The sequence below is a fragment of the Phaenicophaeus curvirostris genome, chromosome 29, assembly GCF_032191515.1.
Source record: "Phaenicophaeus curvirostris isolate KB17595 chromosome 29, BPBGC_Pcur_1.0, whole genome shotgun sequence".
In the NCBI taxonomy this organism is placed as follows: Eukaryota; Metazoa; Chordata; class Aves; order Cuculiformes; family Cuculidae; genus Phaenicophaeus; species Phaenicophaeus curvirostris.
In genome coordinates, this window is record NC_091420.1 from 3,908,733 (window position 1) to 3,921,446 (window position 12,714).

Below are 12,714 nucleotides of genomic sequence, written 5' to 3' on the forward strand. Positions count from 1 at the left end.
GGGTGCCCGTCACCGCGCCTCGGGGCTGGCCAGGGAGCCGTTGCGCTGCCGGGGGGTTTCGGGGTCCCCCCCGGTCGCCACCTCCTCCAGCGGCTGGTCCAGGCGGCTCGGGATGGACCAGTAGAGGTGGGCGTCGCGGCGGGCGGCGGCGGCCGCCAGCTGCCGGGCGCTGCAGGCCGGCGTGGGCACGGGCACCGTGTGGTGGAAGCCGCCGTAGTCCACCTCGTAGAAGCCTTCCTCGAGGCTGAGCAGCGGGGTGAAGCGGTGCCCCCACAGCACCTCATCCGCCAGGTACGAGCTCCGCGCCTGGCACGTCATCCCTGCGCCGGGAACCGGGGCAGCGACGGCACCCTGAGCCCCCCGCTGCACCGGCACCCCCACAGCGGGGCACACTGAAGCCGGGCACCCCCCTATCTGAGCCACCCAGGGCGTGGGGCACCCCAAAATATGCTGCACCCAGTGTGGAGGGCACCCCCAGAGCCAGGCACCCCCCTATCTGAGCCACCCAATGCATGGAGACCCCCAAAATGTGCTGCACCCAGTGTGGGGGCACCCCAAAATCTGAGCCACTCACTACGTGGGGCACCCCCCTATGCGAAACACCCAGTGCATGGGGCACCCCTATATCTGGAGCACCCCAACCCCCGCGGGGCTCCCATGGGGGGAGAAGAGGGTGCAGGGAAAGGCCCCCCCTGTCCTGCAGTGGGGCTGTTGGGTGGGGACACCCCACATCCAGGCTGAGCTTGGGGGTCAGAGGGGATTTGGGGTCACCCCCCAGCCAGGAACCCCCTGTGGGGGTGAGATGGCCCCATGGAGGTGAGATGTCCTCAAGGAGATAAGAGATTCCCATGGAGACGTCCCCATGGAGGTGTCCTCAAGGAGGTGAGATGTCCCCATGGAAATGAGAGATTCCCATGGAAATGGCCTCAAGGAGGTGAGATGTCCCCATGGAAATGAGAGATTCCCATGGAAATGGCCTCAAGGAGGTGAGATGTCCCCATGGAAAGGAGAGATTCCCATGGAAAGGAGAGATTCCCATGGAAATGGCCTCAAGGAGGTGAGATGTCCCCATGGAAATGAGATGTCCCCATGGAAATGAGAGATTCCCATGGAAATGGCCTCGAGGAGGTGAGATGTCCCCATGGAAAGGAGAGATTCCCATGGAAATGGCCTCAAGGAGGTGAGATGTCCCCATGGAAATGAGATGTCCCCATGGAAATGAGATGTCCCCATGGAAATGGCCTCAAGGAGGTGAGATGTCCCCATGGAAATGAGAGATTCCCATAGAAATGGCCTCAAGGAGGTGAGATGTCCCCATGGAAATGAGAGATTCCCATGCAAATGGCCTCAAGGAGGTGAGATGTCCCCATGGAAATGAGAGATTCCCATGGAAATGGCCTCAAGGAGGTGAGATGTCCCCATGGAAAGGAGAAATTCCCATGGAAAGGAGAGATTCCCATGGAAATGGCCTCAAGGAGGTGAGATGTCCCCATGGAAATGAGATGTCCCCATGGAAATGAGAGATTCCCATGGAAATGAGAGATTCCCATGGAAATGGCCTCAAGGAGGTGAGACGTCCCCATGGAAATGAGAGATTCCCATGGAAATGGCCTCGAGGAGGTGAGATGTCCCCATGGAGTTGTCCCCATGGAGATGAGGTGTCCCCAAGCACCCCGGTTACCTGTGGCCTCCACCATCCCCTCGAGGATGACGACGATCTCGAAGTCGTCCTTCTCCAGCTGGTGCCGCGAGACGTCCCAGAAGGGGCTGCGCTCGTCGATCTCGTGGCTGATGATGAGGGGCGAGACGAGGAAGAGGCGGTCGTCGCCCGTCTCGAAGCCCACGCTCAGGTCGGTCTGGTCCAGGGGGATGAACTCGCCCTCCTGCGTCTGCTTGGACTTGATGAGCTTGGCACGGATCGAGGCCTCCACGATGTGCGAGTCCCGCAGGTCGCCCACGCGGAACATCAGGCAGAGGCGGTCGTCCCGCAGGGAGACGACGGCGTGGGAGGAGAAGACCAAGGTCTCGGCTCGCTTGTTGGGCTGGGAGATCTTCACGAACATGCAGCCCACCATGAAGGCGTTGACCATGGAGCCCAGGATGGCCTGGAGGAGCAGCAGCACGATGCCCTCCGGACACTTGTCGGTGATGACGCGGTGGCCGTAGCCGATCGTGGTCTCCGTCTCGATGGAGAAGAGGAAGGCGGAGACGAAGCCGTTGAGGTTGTTGACGCAGGGCGTCCAAGCGTGGTCCTCCAGGTGGTCCAGGTCGCCGCGGCAGTAGGCGATGAACCACCAGATGAGGCCGAAGAAGAGCCAGGTGACGGCGTAGGCGAGGATGAAGACGAGGAGGCTGAAGCGCCACTTGAGGTCCACCAAGGTGGTGAAGATGTCGGTGAGGTAGCGGTAGGTCTCCCGCACGTTCCCGTGTTGGACGTTGCACTTCCCGTCCTTCTCCACGTAGCGCTGGCGTTTGCGGGTGCCGGGCGAGCGCCGGCGCGGGGGCACCGGGGGGGGCTTCGCCTCGCCAGGGACCCCCTCGGGGACCTCGGAGAAGGCCGCGTTGTCCTGCGCCATCGCCCCTCACAGGCTGCGGGAGGGAAGGGGTTAATGGCACCGCGTGTGCCCCCCCCCCCTCCCCACCAGCCTCCAGACTGGGGGGACTGGGATGGAGCTGGGGGGGGGGGGGCGGCACTGGGGGCCTTTGGTGAAGGTGGGGAAACTGAGGCACAGGAGGGCAACCCCCCCCCCAGCCCCCCTTCTCCGTGCCCCCCCATTCCCACCCCCCCATCTGCTGCCCCCCCACCCCCTCTTTCCCCCCCCACTTGCTGTCCCCCCCCATCTCAGCTCCTCACCCCCGACCTCCCCCTCCCCTCGCTGCCCCCCCCGCTCCCCCCTTCTCTCCCTGCTCCCCCCCCCACCTCTGCTCCCCCTGCCCCCCCATATACGCCCCCCATGTGCCCCCTACCCAGTTCCCCCCCTCCTCTCCCTGCTCCCCCCAGCTCTGCTCCCTCTGCCCCCCAACATCCCCCCCTCCCAGGGCTGCTCCCCCCTTTTCTCCCCCTCCCCTCGCTGCTCCCCCCCATGACCCTCCCCTTCTCCCCTTCCCCTTTCTGCCCCCCCCCCCGGTCCCCCCTCCTCTCCCTGCTCCCCCCCCGGGCTCTGCTCCCCCATATCCCCCCATTGCCGCCCCCCCCGTGCTCAGATCCCCCCTCTGTCCCCCCCTCACCGCTCCCCGCGTTGCGCTGCGCTCATGGCGCAGCCGGAGCGCATCCCCCGCCGCTCCCGGTGTCGATCCGGATCGGTGCTGATCCCGGTGCCGATCCCGGTGTCGCTCCCGGTTCCCGGAGCCGTGTGTCCCGCCCCCATCCCCATCCCTCCCCCCATCCCCCCCCCCCCCCCGCGCTCCCGCTGTTCCCCGGCAACCGCGCGGCTAAAAATACCGCGCAGGGTCCGCCCCCGCGACCCCGGCCCCGCGCGGACCCCCCCCCAGCACACGGACCCCCCCCCCAGCACACGGACACCCCCCCCCAGCACACGGACACCCCCCCTAGCCCATGGACCCCCCCCCCCAGCACACGGACACCCCCCCCTAGCCCATGGACACCCCCCAGCCCACGGACACCCCCCCCCAGCACACGGACACCGCCACTAGCCCAGTGTCCCCCCATCACTAGCCCAGCCCCCCTCCCCATCACTAGCCTAGGGCCTCTATCATTAACTCAGCTCCCTCCTCACTAGCCCAGCCCTCTCCATCACTAGCCCAATGCCCCCCTCACCAGCTCAGGGCTCCCTCATCACTAGCCCAGGGCTTGTATCATTAACACAGAGCCCACCCTCACTAGCCCAGCCCCTTCCATCACTAGCCCAGTATCCCCTCCATCATTAGCCTAGGACCCCTCTCATTAACACAGAGCCCCCACTCACTAGCCCAGGGCTCCCTCATCACTAGCCCAGTACCCCCCCCTCACCAGCCTAGTGTCCCCCCTCACCAGCCCAGGGCTCCCTCATCACTAGCCCAGTCCCCTCCACCACTAGCCCAGTGTCCCCCTCACTAGCCCAGTGCCCCCCCTCACCAGCCCAGTGCCTGTACCATTAACACAGAGCCCCCCCTCACTAGCCCAGTCCCCTCCATCACTAGCCCAGTGCCCCCCCTCACTAGCCCAGTGCCCCCCCTCACTAGCCCAGCCCCTGTATCATTAACACAGAGCCCCCCCTCACTAGCCCAGCCCCCTCCATCACTAGCCCAGTATCCCCTCCATCATTAGCCTAGGACCTCTATCATTAACACAGAGCCCCCACTCACTAGCCCAGCCCCCTCCATCACTAGCCCAACCCACCCCCCCACTAGCCCAGCTCCCTCTCCCGGGGTGGGGGGCGGTCCCGGAGCCCCCGGGACCCCCCCCCGGTGCCGGTCCCGTCCCCCCCCCCCGGTAACGCGACCCGGGGCCGCTCGGCTCCTTTTCCACCCCGGTGCCCCCGTCCCGCCCCCGGCGGCCCCGCCCCCCCCGGCCCCCCCCCCCCCCCTCCCCCGGCCCCCTCCCCTCCCGCCAATCGGTGCCGGCGGCCCCGGGGGGGGCGGGGGGGGCCCCGCGGTCCCGGTCCGAGCATAAAGCCCCGGGGGCGGCGGCCGCGCTCAGCCGGGACCCCGAGCCTCCCCAGCCAAGGTAAGGGGGGGCCGGGCACCCCGCGAGGGACCCCCGAGTCCCGCAGACCCCGGCCCCGAAATCCCCGTGTCCCCCAAATCCCCGTGTCCCCTGCACCCCGAGTCCCGGGAGCCCTGCAGACCCGTGTCCCCCACACCCCTGTGTCCTCTGCACCCCAATTCTCGTGTCCCCCACATCTCCGTGTCCCCCACATCCCCGTGTCCCCTGCATCCTGAGCCCTGCAGCCTCGGTCCTCAAAATCCCTGTGTCCCCTAAATCCCCGTGTCCCCTGCACCCCGAGTCCTGGGAGCCCTGCAGCCCGTGTCCCCCGAATCCCCACGTCCCCCAGATCCCGGGAGCCCTGCAGCCCGTGTCCCCCAAATCCCCACGTCCCCCAGATCCCGGGAGCCCTGCAGCCCTGTGTCTCCCACATCCCCGTGTCCTTGCACCCCAAATCCCCGGAGCCCCACCGACCCGGAGAGCCACGTCCCGCGTCCCCCAAGTCCCTGTGTCCTCTTAGACCCCCCTCCCCGTGTCCCCTGCACCCCACGTCCCGTGAGCCCCGTATCCCCAAAAAGCCACGTCCTGTGTCCCCTGCACCCCACATCCCTGCGTCCTTATAGAACCACATCCCCATGTCCCCCACACCCTCACAGTGACCCCGACACCCCCTGTCCCCATAGCCCCACATCCCCTGCAGCGCTGCCCCCCATGTCCCCATGTCCCTGTACCCCGTGTCCCCTCTCCCCCGTGTCTCCCTGTCACTGGACCCCCAGCTTCCCACTCTGCACATCCTCTGGTCCTCGTATCCCTCTGCCCCCCATGTCCCCGTGTCCCCAAGTCCCCATTTCCCTGGACCCTCATGTCCCCATTTTCCTGGTATCCCCATGTCCCCAAGTCTCTGTTTCCCTGGATCCCGGTGTCCCCATTTTCCTGGATCCCCAAGTCCCCGTTTCCTCGTACCCCCGTGTCCCCATTTTCCCGTATCCCCATGTCCCCAAGTCCCCGTTTCCCTGTCTCCCGCAGCCCCCCAACTTCCCTTCTCCCCCCGTCCCCACGGGCGCCCCATTGCCAGTCCCAGGGGTCGGGGGTCCCAGGGGTCGCAGGGAGGTCCTTGACCCCCCCCCCCACTGCTGTAACGATGCCGGGCGGCCTCAGCAGGTGCTGGAGAGGTTAGACACCCCCCCCAGAACCCCCCACTAGAGCCCCCCCCGAGCCCCCCAACCCCCGTGGGCTCGGGACCCCCAGGACCCGGTGTCCCAAGGGCATTTGGGGTCCCCTTGGGTTGGGGGGCGAGTCGGGACCTGCTGGGCTGCGGGTTATAACCGGGCTGTGGGTTAACCAGGCTGTGGGTTAGATGGGCTGTGGGTTAACTGGATTGCAGGTGAACCAGGCTCTGGGTTAACCGGATTGCAGGTAAACCGGGCTGTGGGTTAACAGGGCTGTGGGTTAGTCGCACGGGATTATCCGGGCTGTGGGTTAGCAAAGCTCAGATTAGCCACGCTGGATTAGCTGGGATGAGGATTAGTGGGGCCACAGATTAGCCACGCTGGGTTATCCCGGCTGCGGATTAACCGAGCTGTGGGTTGACTGGACCGCAGGATAACCAGGCTGCGGGTTATCCCGGCTGCGGGTTAAACAGGCTGCGGGTTAAACAGGCTGGGGGTTAACGAGGCTCTAGGTTAACGAGGCTCTAGGTTAAGAGGGCTGGGGGTTAATGGGGTCACCAGGGCCGTGGTTACCGGTTACCAGTGCCGCAGAGGCTTCTCCGGTGACCCTTATCGTCCCCATCGGCCGCGCTGGCGCCGTGGGGGTCCCGGGGGAGCCCCCTGCTCGTGGCCCCCCGGGATGCGCTGGGGGGCAGCTCAAAAAGGACCCAAATCAGCTTTTTTTCACCCCAATCTGCATCTTCCGCCAACGGCTGATGAGGTGGGGGGGAGGCACTTGGGGGGAAAACCCCAAAATCCTGATTCTGGGGTCCCCCCAGGGCTGGGGGGAGGTCGGGGTCCCCATCACCCCATGGCTCCAGCCTCCCTGGGGCGTCCCCTGGGTGCAGGGATGGGGGGGCTGGGGGCACAGAGGAGGATGGAGAAGGTTTGGGGGTGCAGAGGAGGATGAGGAGGATCTGGGGGCACAGAAGAGGATGAGGAGGACCTGGGGGTGCAGAGGAGGATCTGGGGGCACAGAGGAGGATGAGGAGGATCTGGGGGCACAGAGGAGGATGAGGAGGATCTGGGGGCGCAGAGGAGGATCTGGGGGCACAGAGGAGGATGAGGAGGATCTGGGGGCACAGAGGAGGATGAGGAGGATCTGGGGGCGCAGAGGAGGATCTGGGGGCACAGAGGAGGATGAGGAGGATCTGGGGGTGCAGAGGAGGATCTGGGGGCACAGAGGAGGATGAGGAGGATCTGGGGGCGCAGAGGAGGATCTGGGGGCACAAGGGAGGATGGAGAAGGTCTGGGGGTGCAGAGGAGGATGAGGAGGATCTGGGGGCACAGAGGAGGATCTGGGGGCGCAGAGGAGGATGGAGAAGGTCTGGGGGCACAGAGGAGGATGAGGAGGATCTGGGGGCGCAGAGGAGGATGAGGAGGATCTGGGGGCACAGAGGAGGATGAGGAGGATCTGGGGGCGCAGAGGAGGATCTGGGGGCACAGAGGAGGATGAGGAGGATCTGGGGGCGCAGAGGAGGATCTGGGGGCGCAGAGGAGGATCAGGAGGATCAAGGGGCACAATGGAGGATCTGGGGGCGCAGAGGAGGATGGAGAAGGTCTGGGGGTGCAGGACCGAGGCGAAGCCCCTCGTCCAGGGCTCGGAGGCCAGCCGGCTCGGGGCGTGGGGCGGCGGGACCCCCGTGGGGGCCGCGCTGGCAGCGGGGCGCGCGGGGCCCTGAATGCTAACGAGGCCCCGTCAAAGCGCCTTTGTGCCCCGGCAGCTCCATGGCAGCCTGGCCAGCGGGCACACAAAGGCCCCACTGTCCCCGCGTCCCCCCCCACGCCGCCCCGCACCCCCCAGCCCCACGGGACGCGCCCCACGCCGCGGCCCCCCGACACCCGACCCCGTGCCTCAGTTTCCCCACCAGGCGCCCCCCCCCCCACTCCCGGGTGCCCCCGGCTCCCCCCAGCCCCGCGCCCCGGTTTCGGGGTGTGGGGGGGACGCGGTTGGCGGGGAGCCCGGCTACGGCTGGCACCGAGCGGCTGTGGGATCGGTGCCCGCGCCCGTGGTGCCAGCGGGACATGGCGAGGGGGGCCGTGTCCCCACATCCCCCCACTCCGGGCCCCCCCTCAGCGGTGCCGGGACCCCCACCCGCAGCGCCCGGGGCGGGGAAACTGAGGCACGGGGGCGAGGGCGGTTAATGGATAACCGGGCCGGCAGCCGCGGTGCCCGCGGGCACCGTCCTCGCGCCGGGAACAAGCGCCGGCTTGTCACAACCCGTGTCCCGGCACCGGGGGGCACGGGGGGCACGCGGCCGCGGCGGGGCCCACGCGAGGGGCGGCCACCCCGAAACAGGGCATGAGGGGACCCCAAAGAGGGTGAAGGGACCCCAAAGAATGGCTTGGCGACCCCAAAGCAGGGTGGGGGGGACCCTGGGGGGTGAAGAGACCCCAAAGAGGGGCACAGGGACCCTGAAGAAAGGGACGAAGGGACCCCAGAGGAGCAGAAGGACTTTGGGGTTCCAGGGAGCCCCTTGACCTCCTGGGGACATGGACAGCGATGGCCCCATGACAGTCGTTTCCCGGCGTGGGCAGAGCTCTGGGGACACACGGTGGCTCTGGGGACAAGGGGGACCTGGGGTAGCTCTAGGGACCCCTCAGCAGCTCCAGGACACTCAGTGGCTTGGGGGCACATGGTGGCTTTGAGGAGATAGTGCCTCCAGGGACGGGCGATGGCTTTGGGGACACGCGATGCCTTGCGTACACGCGGTGGCTTTGGGGACGTGGTGCCTCCAGGGACACGCAATGCCTTGGGGACACGCGATGGCTTTGGGGACATGGTGCCAGGGACGGGCGATGCCTTGGGGACACGCGATGGCTTTGGGGACATGGTGCCAGGGACGGGCGATGCCTTGGGGACACGCGATGCCCTGGGGACACACGGTGGCTTTGGGGACATGGTGCCTCCAGGGATGTGTGATGGCTTTGGGGACATGGTGCCTCCAGGGACACGTGGTGGCTTTGGGGACACGCGATGGCTTTGGGGACCCCAGCAGCTCAGCCAGGATGAGCCAGGCCTGTGTCCCCGCTGTCCCCCGTGTCCCCGGTGCCACCGTCCCTTCCACGAGGCTCTCACCGGGGCGGCACGCGCCGCAGCCGGGTCGGTGTCTGTGTCACCTACGGCCCCGGCTTTGGCGAGCGCAGGGACTCGGGGTTCCAAGCAGACCCCCCATGGTGCCACCGTGTCCCCGGTGTCCCCAAGACGCCGCCGGAAGCCGCGCGGGGGCCAAACGCTGGCGAGGGCTGAAAGGGCCTCTCTGTGCCGGCGGCAGCGCCGGGGCTGGCAGGGGACGGGGACGGAAGCGCGACTGGCGCTGCCACCGGCCGTTTGTCCCTGTCACCTCCATTCATCCCCCCGGCCTCGTCCTCCGGGGGCTGCCAGGGGACAGAGGGGACAAGCGCGGAGACAGACGGACACACAGACGGACGGAGGTGCGTGGTGGACAGACGGATGGGCAAGGGTTTGGATGTGCCCAAACAGGGACGGACAGACAAATGGACAAGGGGTTTGGATGTGCCCAAACAGGGAGGGAGGGACGGACAGATAGACAAGTGAAAGCTAAGGTGGAAGGAAGGGTGGACAGATAGACGTGTGCAGGGACAGGCGGGTGCCTGGATCTCTGTGTGCATGGATGGACGGACAGATGGACAGGTGGATTGAGTCTGGATGGACAGATGGACAGCGGGTGGCTGAGCAGAGCGATAGCAAGGTGATGGACGAGTCGTGGTGAAGCATGAGGGTGGACGGGTGGACTGAGGAGAGGGACAGACACACAGACAGGAGGGGACTCTGCCTAGACGGACGCCTTCGCCACTGCCATGGGGACCCCACAGCTCCAACCCCCCCGTGCCCCCACATCGCCCCCGTGCATCTTCTCCATCCACCCTCTCCATCTCCCTTCTGCATCCAACCTCTCCATTCATTCATCCTCTCCAACTGCCTCCTCCTTCCATCCATCTTCATCCACCCACCCATCCTTCATCCATCCATCTTCTCCATCCATCCTCTTAATTTTGTCCACCAGTCCTCTCCATCCACCCGACCCTTCTTCTCCATCCCTTCTTCTCCATCCCTTCTTCTCCATCCCTTCTTCTCCATCCCTTCTTCTCCATAAACCCATCCCTCCTTCTCCATCCCTCCTTCTCCACCCCTTCCTCTTCTCCACCCACCCACTCCCCCTCCACCCAGGACCCTCCTCACGCCCCGTCCCCTCCTCTGGCAGATGACGTCGGCCACCAAGGTTTACTACAGCCAGACGACGCAGACGGACAGCCGCCCGCTGATGGGCTCGGGGCTGCGGCGGCGCCGCGTGATGACCAAGGACGGTCGCAGCAACGTGCGGATGGAGCACATCGCGGACAAGCGCTTCCTGTACCTCAAGGACCTCTGGACGACCTTCATCGACATGCAGTGGCGCTACAAGCTGGTCCTCTTCTCCGCCACCTTCGCCGGCACCTGGTTCGCCTTCGGCGTCGTCTGGTACCTGGTGGCCGTGGTCCACGGGGACCTGCTGGAGTTCGACCCGCCGGCCAACCACACGCCGTGCGTCATGCAGGTTCACACCCTCACCGGCGCCTTCCTCTTCTCCCTGGAGTCCCAAACCACCATCGGCTACGGCTTCCGCTACATCAGCGAGGAGTGCCCGCTCGCCATCGTCCTGCTCATCACCCAGCTGGTCCTCACGACCATCATGGAGATCTTCATCACCGGCACCTTCCTGGCCAAGATCGCGCGGCCCAAGAAACGCGCCGAGACCATCAAGTTCAGCCAGAACGCGGTGGTGGCTCAGCACAACGGCAAGACCTGCCTGATGATCCGCGTGGCCAACATGCGGAAGAGCCTCCTCATCGGCTGCCAGGTGACCGGGAAGCTCCTCCAGACCCACCTCACCAAGGAGGGCGAGAGCGTCCGCCTCAACCAGGTCAACGTGGACTTCCAGGTGGACACGTCCTCCGACAGCCCCTTCCTCATCCTGCCCCTCACCTTCTACCACGTGGTGGACGACGCCAGCCCCTTCCGGGACGTGGCCCTGAGGACGGGCGAAGGCGACTTTGAGCTGGTGGTGATCCTGAGCGGCACCGTGGAATCCACCAGTGCCACCTGCCAGGTGCGCACCTCCTACCTGCCCGAGGAGATCCTCTGGGGCTACGAGTTCACGCCGGCCATCTCCCTCTCGGCCAGCGGCAAGTACGTGGCCGACTTCAGCCTCTTCGACCAGGTGGTGAAGGTGACGGCGCCGTGTTGCCTCCACGAGACCGTGCGGTTCGGAGACCCCGAGAAGGTGAAGCTGGAGGAGTCACTGCGGGAGGCGTCGGAGCGCGAGGGGCCCCCGCTCAGCGTCCGCATCAGCAACGTCTGAGCGCCCGCTGGGACGCGGCTGCCGCCGCCGCAGGTGCCACCAGCCCCAAGAGGTGTCACCGACGCTGCTGGAGATGCCACCAGCCCCCGGAGGTGCCCCTGACGCCCCCAGAGGTGCCGCCAGCCCCTGGAGATGCCACCACACCCTGGAGATGCCCCTAATGCCCCCAGAGGTGCCTCCACACCCTGGAGGTGCCACCAATGCTGCTGGAGATGCCACCGACGCCTCCAGAGGTGCCACCAGCCCCTGGAGATGCCCCTGACGCCCCCAGAGGTGCCTCCAGACCCTGGAGGTGCCACCAATGCTGCTGGAGATGCCACTGATGCCTCCAGAGGTGCCACCAGCCCCTGGAGATGCCCTTAATGCCCCCTGAGGTGCCACCAATGCTGCAGGAGACGCTACCAGCCCCCAGAGGTGCCACCAGCTCTTCACTCCATCCTGTCCTCCTGTGTCAAACTGTCCCCTTCCCCACCACAGGACACAATCCTGCCAGGTGATACCGTCCCTGGGGATGGACACGGCCACTTCCAGCTCCGGGGACAAGGACAGGGCCACCACCAGCCCTTGGGTTGGGGATATGGCCACCTCCAGCCCCTGGGACAGAGACGCAGCCACCAGCAGCAGCCCCTGGGGACGGGACAGGGCCACCACGGCCACCACCAGCCCACAGGACAGGGACATGGCCACCTCCAGCCCTAGGGCAGAGGACACAGCCACCTCTGGCCCCCAGGAATGGGACATAGCCACCACCAGCAGCCCCTTGGGAGGGGACACTGCCATCTCAAGCCTCTAGGACAGGGACGGGGTCACCTCTGGCCCCTGGGGAGGGGCACGGCCACCACTGACCCCTAGGACAGGGACAAGGCCACCTCCAGGGGAGAGGACACGGCCACCTCAAGCCCGTAGGATAGAGATATGGCCACCTCAAGCCCCTGGGGAGGGGGCATGGCCACCTCTGGCTCCTAGGACAGGGACAAGGCCACCTCCAGCCCCAGGCACAGCTGGGATCCCCTCCCCAGCCCCTCTGCCCCAACCCCCCCCTATCCCAGCTCCTCGTGCTCAACAAGGGAAACTGAGGCAGGGTCCCCTCCGTGCTGGCCCCCTGCTCTGGGCTGGACACCCTGGGGTGTCACTGATAATCGGACGTGGCTGCGTCCCCCCCACCCCGGCTGGGGTGTCCCTTTTCCCCCTCAAAACCCCGGCCCTGTTGCTGCTAACGTAGAGCTCCGCTAATTAACGCGTGGTAATTGATAGCGCCACTAATCCTGGGGGACGCACGGAGGGGGGGACGCTGCCCCCCCCCCAAACCAGAGAGATGGTCGCGGAATAAAGGATGTGATGATGGTGGGGACACGGCTCCTTGTGTCACCTGCATCCCAGGGACCCCAAAAAAGGCGCTGGGGGGTCCCCAACCTGTGTCCTCTCCCTGCAGAGAGGCACCAGGGGGTCCCCAACCCCTGCTCCCGCCCCTCAAAGAGGCCTGGGTAAAAGAACACAG

The 12,714-nt window shown here is 66.3% G+C and overlaps 2 protein-coding genes across 2 annotated transcripts; one reads left to right on the forward strand and one right to left on the reverse strand.

Moving 5' to 3' along the window:
- On the reverse strand, window positions 1–3,276 carry KCNJ9 (potassium inwardly rectifying channel subfamily J member 9). Its single transcript, XM_069878388.1, has 3 exons — window positions 3,229–3,276; window positions 1,682–2,589; window positions 1–320 (listed from the first exon to the last, which is right to left on the reverse strand). Exons 2-3 carry the CDS (start codon window positions 2,574–2,576, stop codon window positions 10–12), a joined length of 1,206 nt encoding a protein of 401 aa, XP_069734489.1. The 5' UTR covers window positions 2,577–2,589; window positions 3,229–3,276; the 3' UTR covers window positions 1–9.
- A 6,788-nt stretch (window positions 3,277–10,064) lies between these two features.
- On the forward strand, window positions 10,065–11,216 carry KCNJ10 (potassium inwardly rectifying channel subfamily J member 10). Its single transcript, XM_069878430.1, has one exon. The coding sequence runs from the start codon at window positions 10,080–10,082 to the stop codon at window positions 11,214–11,216; it is 1,137 nt and encodes a 378-aa protein (XP_069734531.1). The 5' UTR covers window positions 10,065–10,079.
- The last annotated feature ends 1,498 nt before the right edge of the window (window positions 11,217–12,714 follow it).

Coding starts and splice junctions, on each gene's coding strand:
- KCNJ9 (XM_069878388.1), bottom strand. CDS start 2,576: ATGGCGCAGGACAACGCGGCCTTCTCCGAGGTCCCCGAGGGGGTCCCT. Junction 321..1,681: donor GGGGATGGTGGAGGCCACAG/GTAACCGGGGTG, acceptor TTCCCGGCGCAG/GGATGACGTGCCAGGCGCGG.
- KCNJ10 (XM_069878430.1), top strand. CDS start 10,080: ATGACGTCGGCCACCAAGGTTTACTACAGCCAGACGACGCAGACGGAC.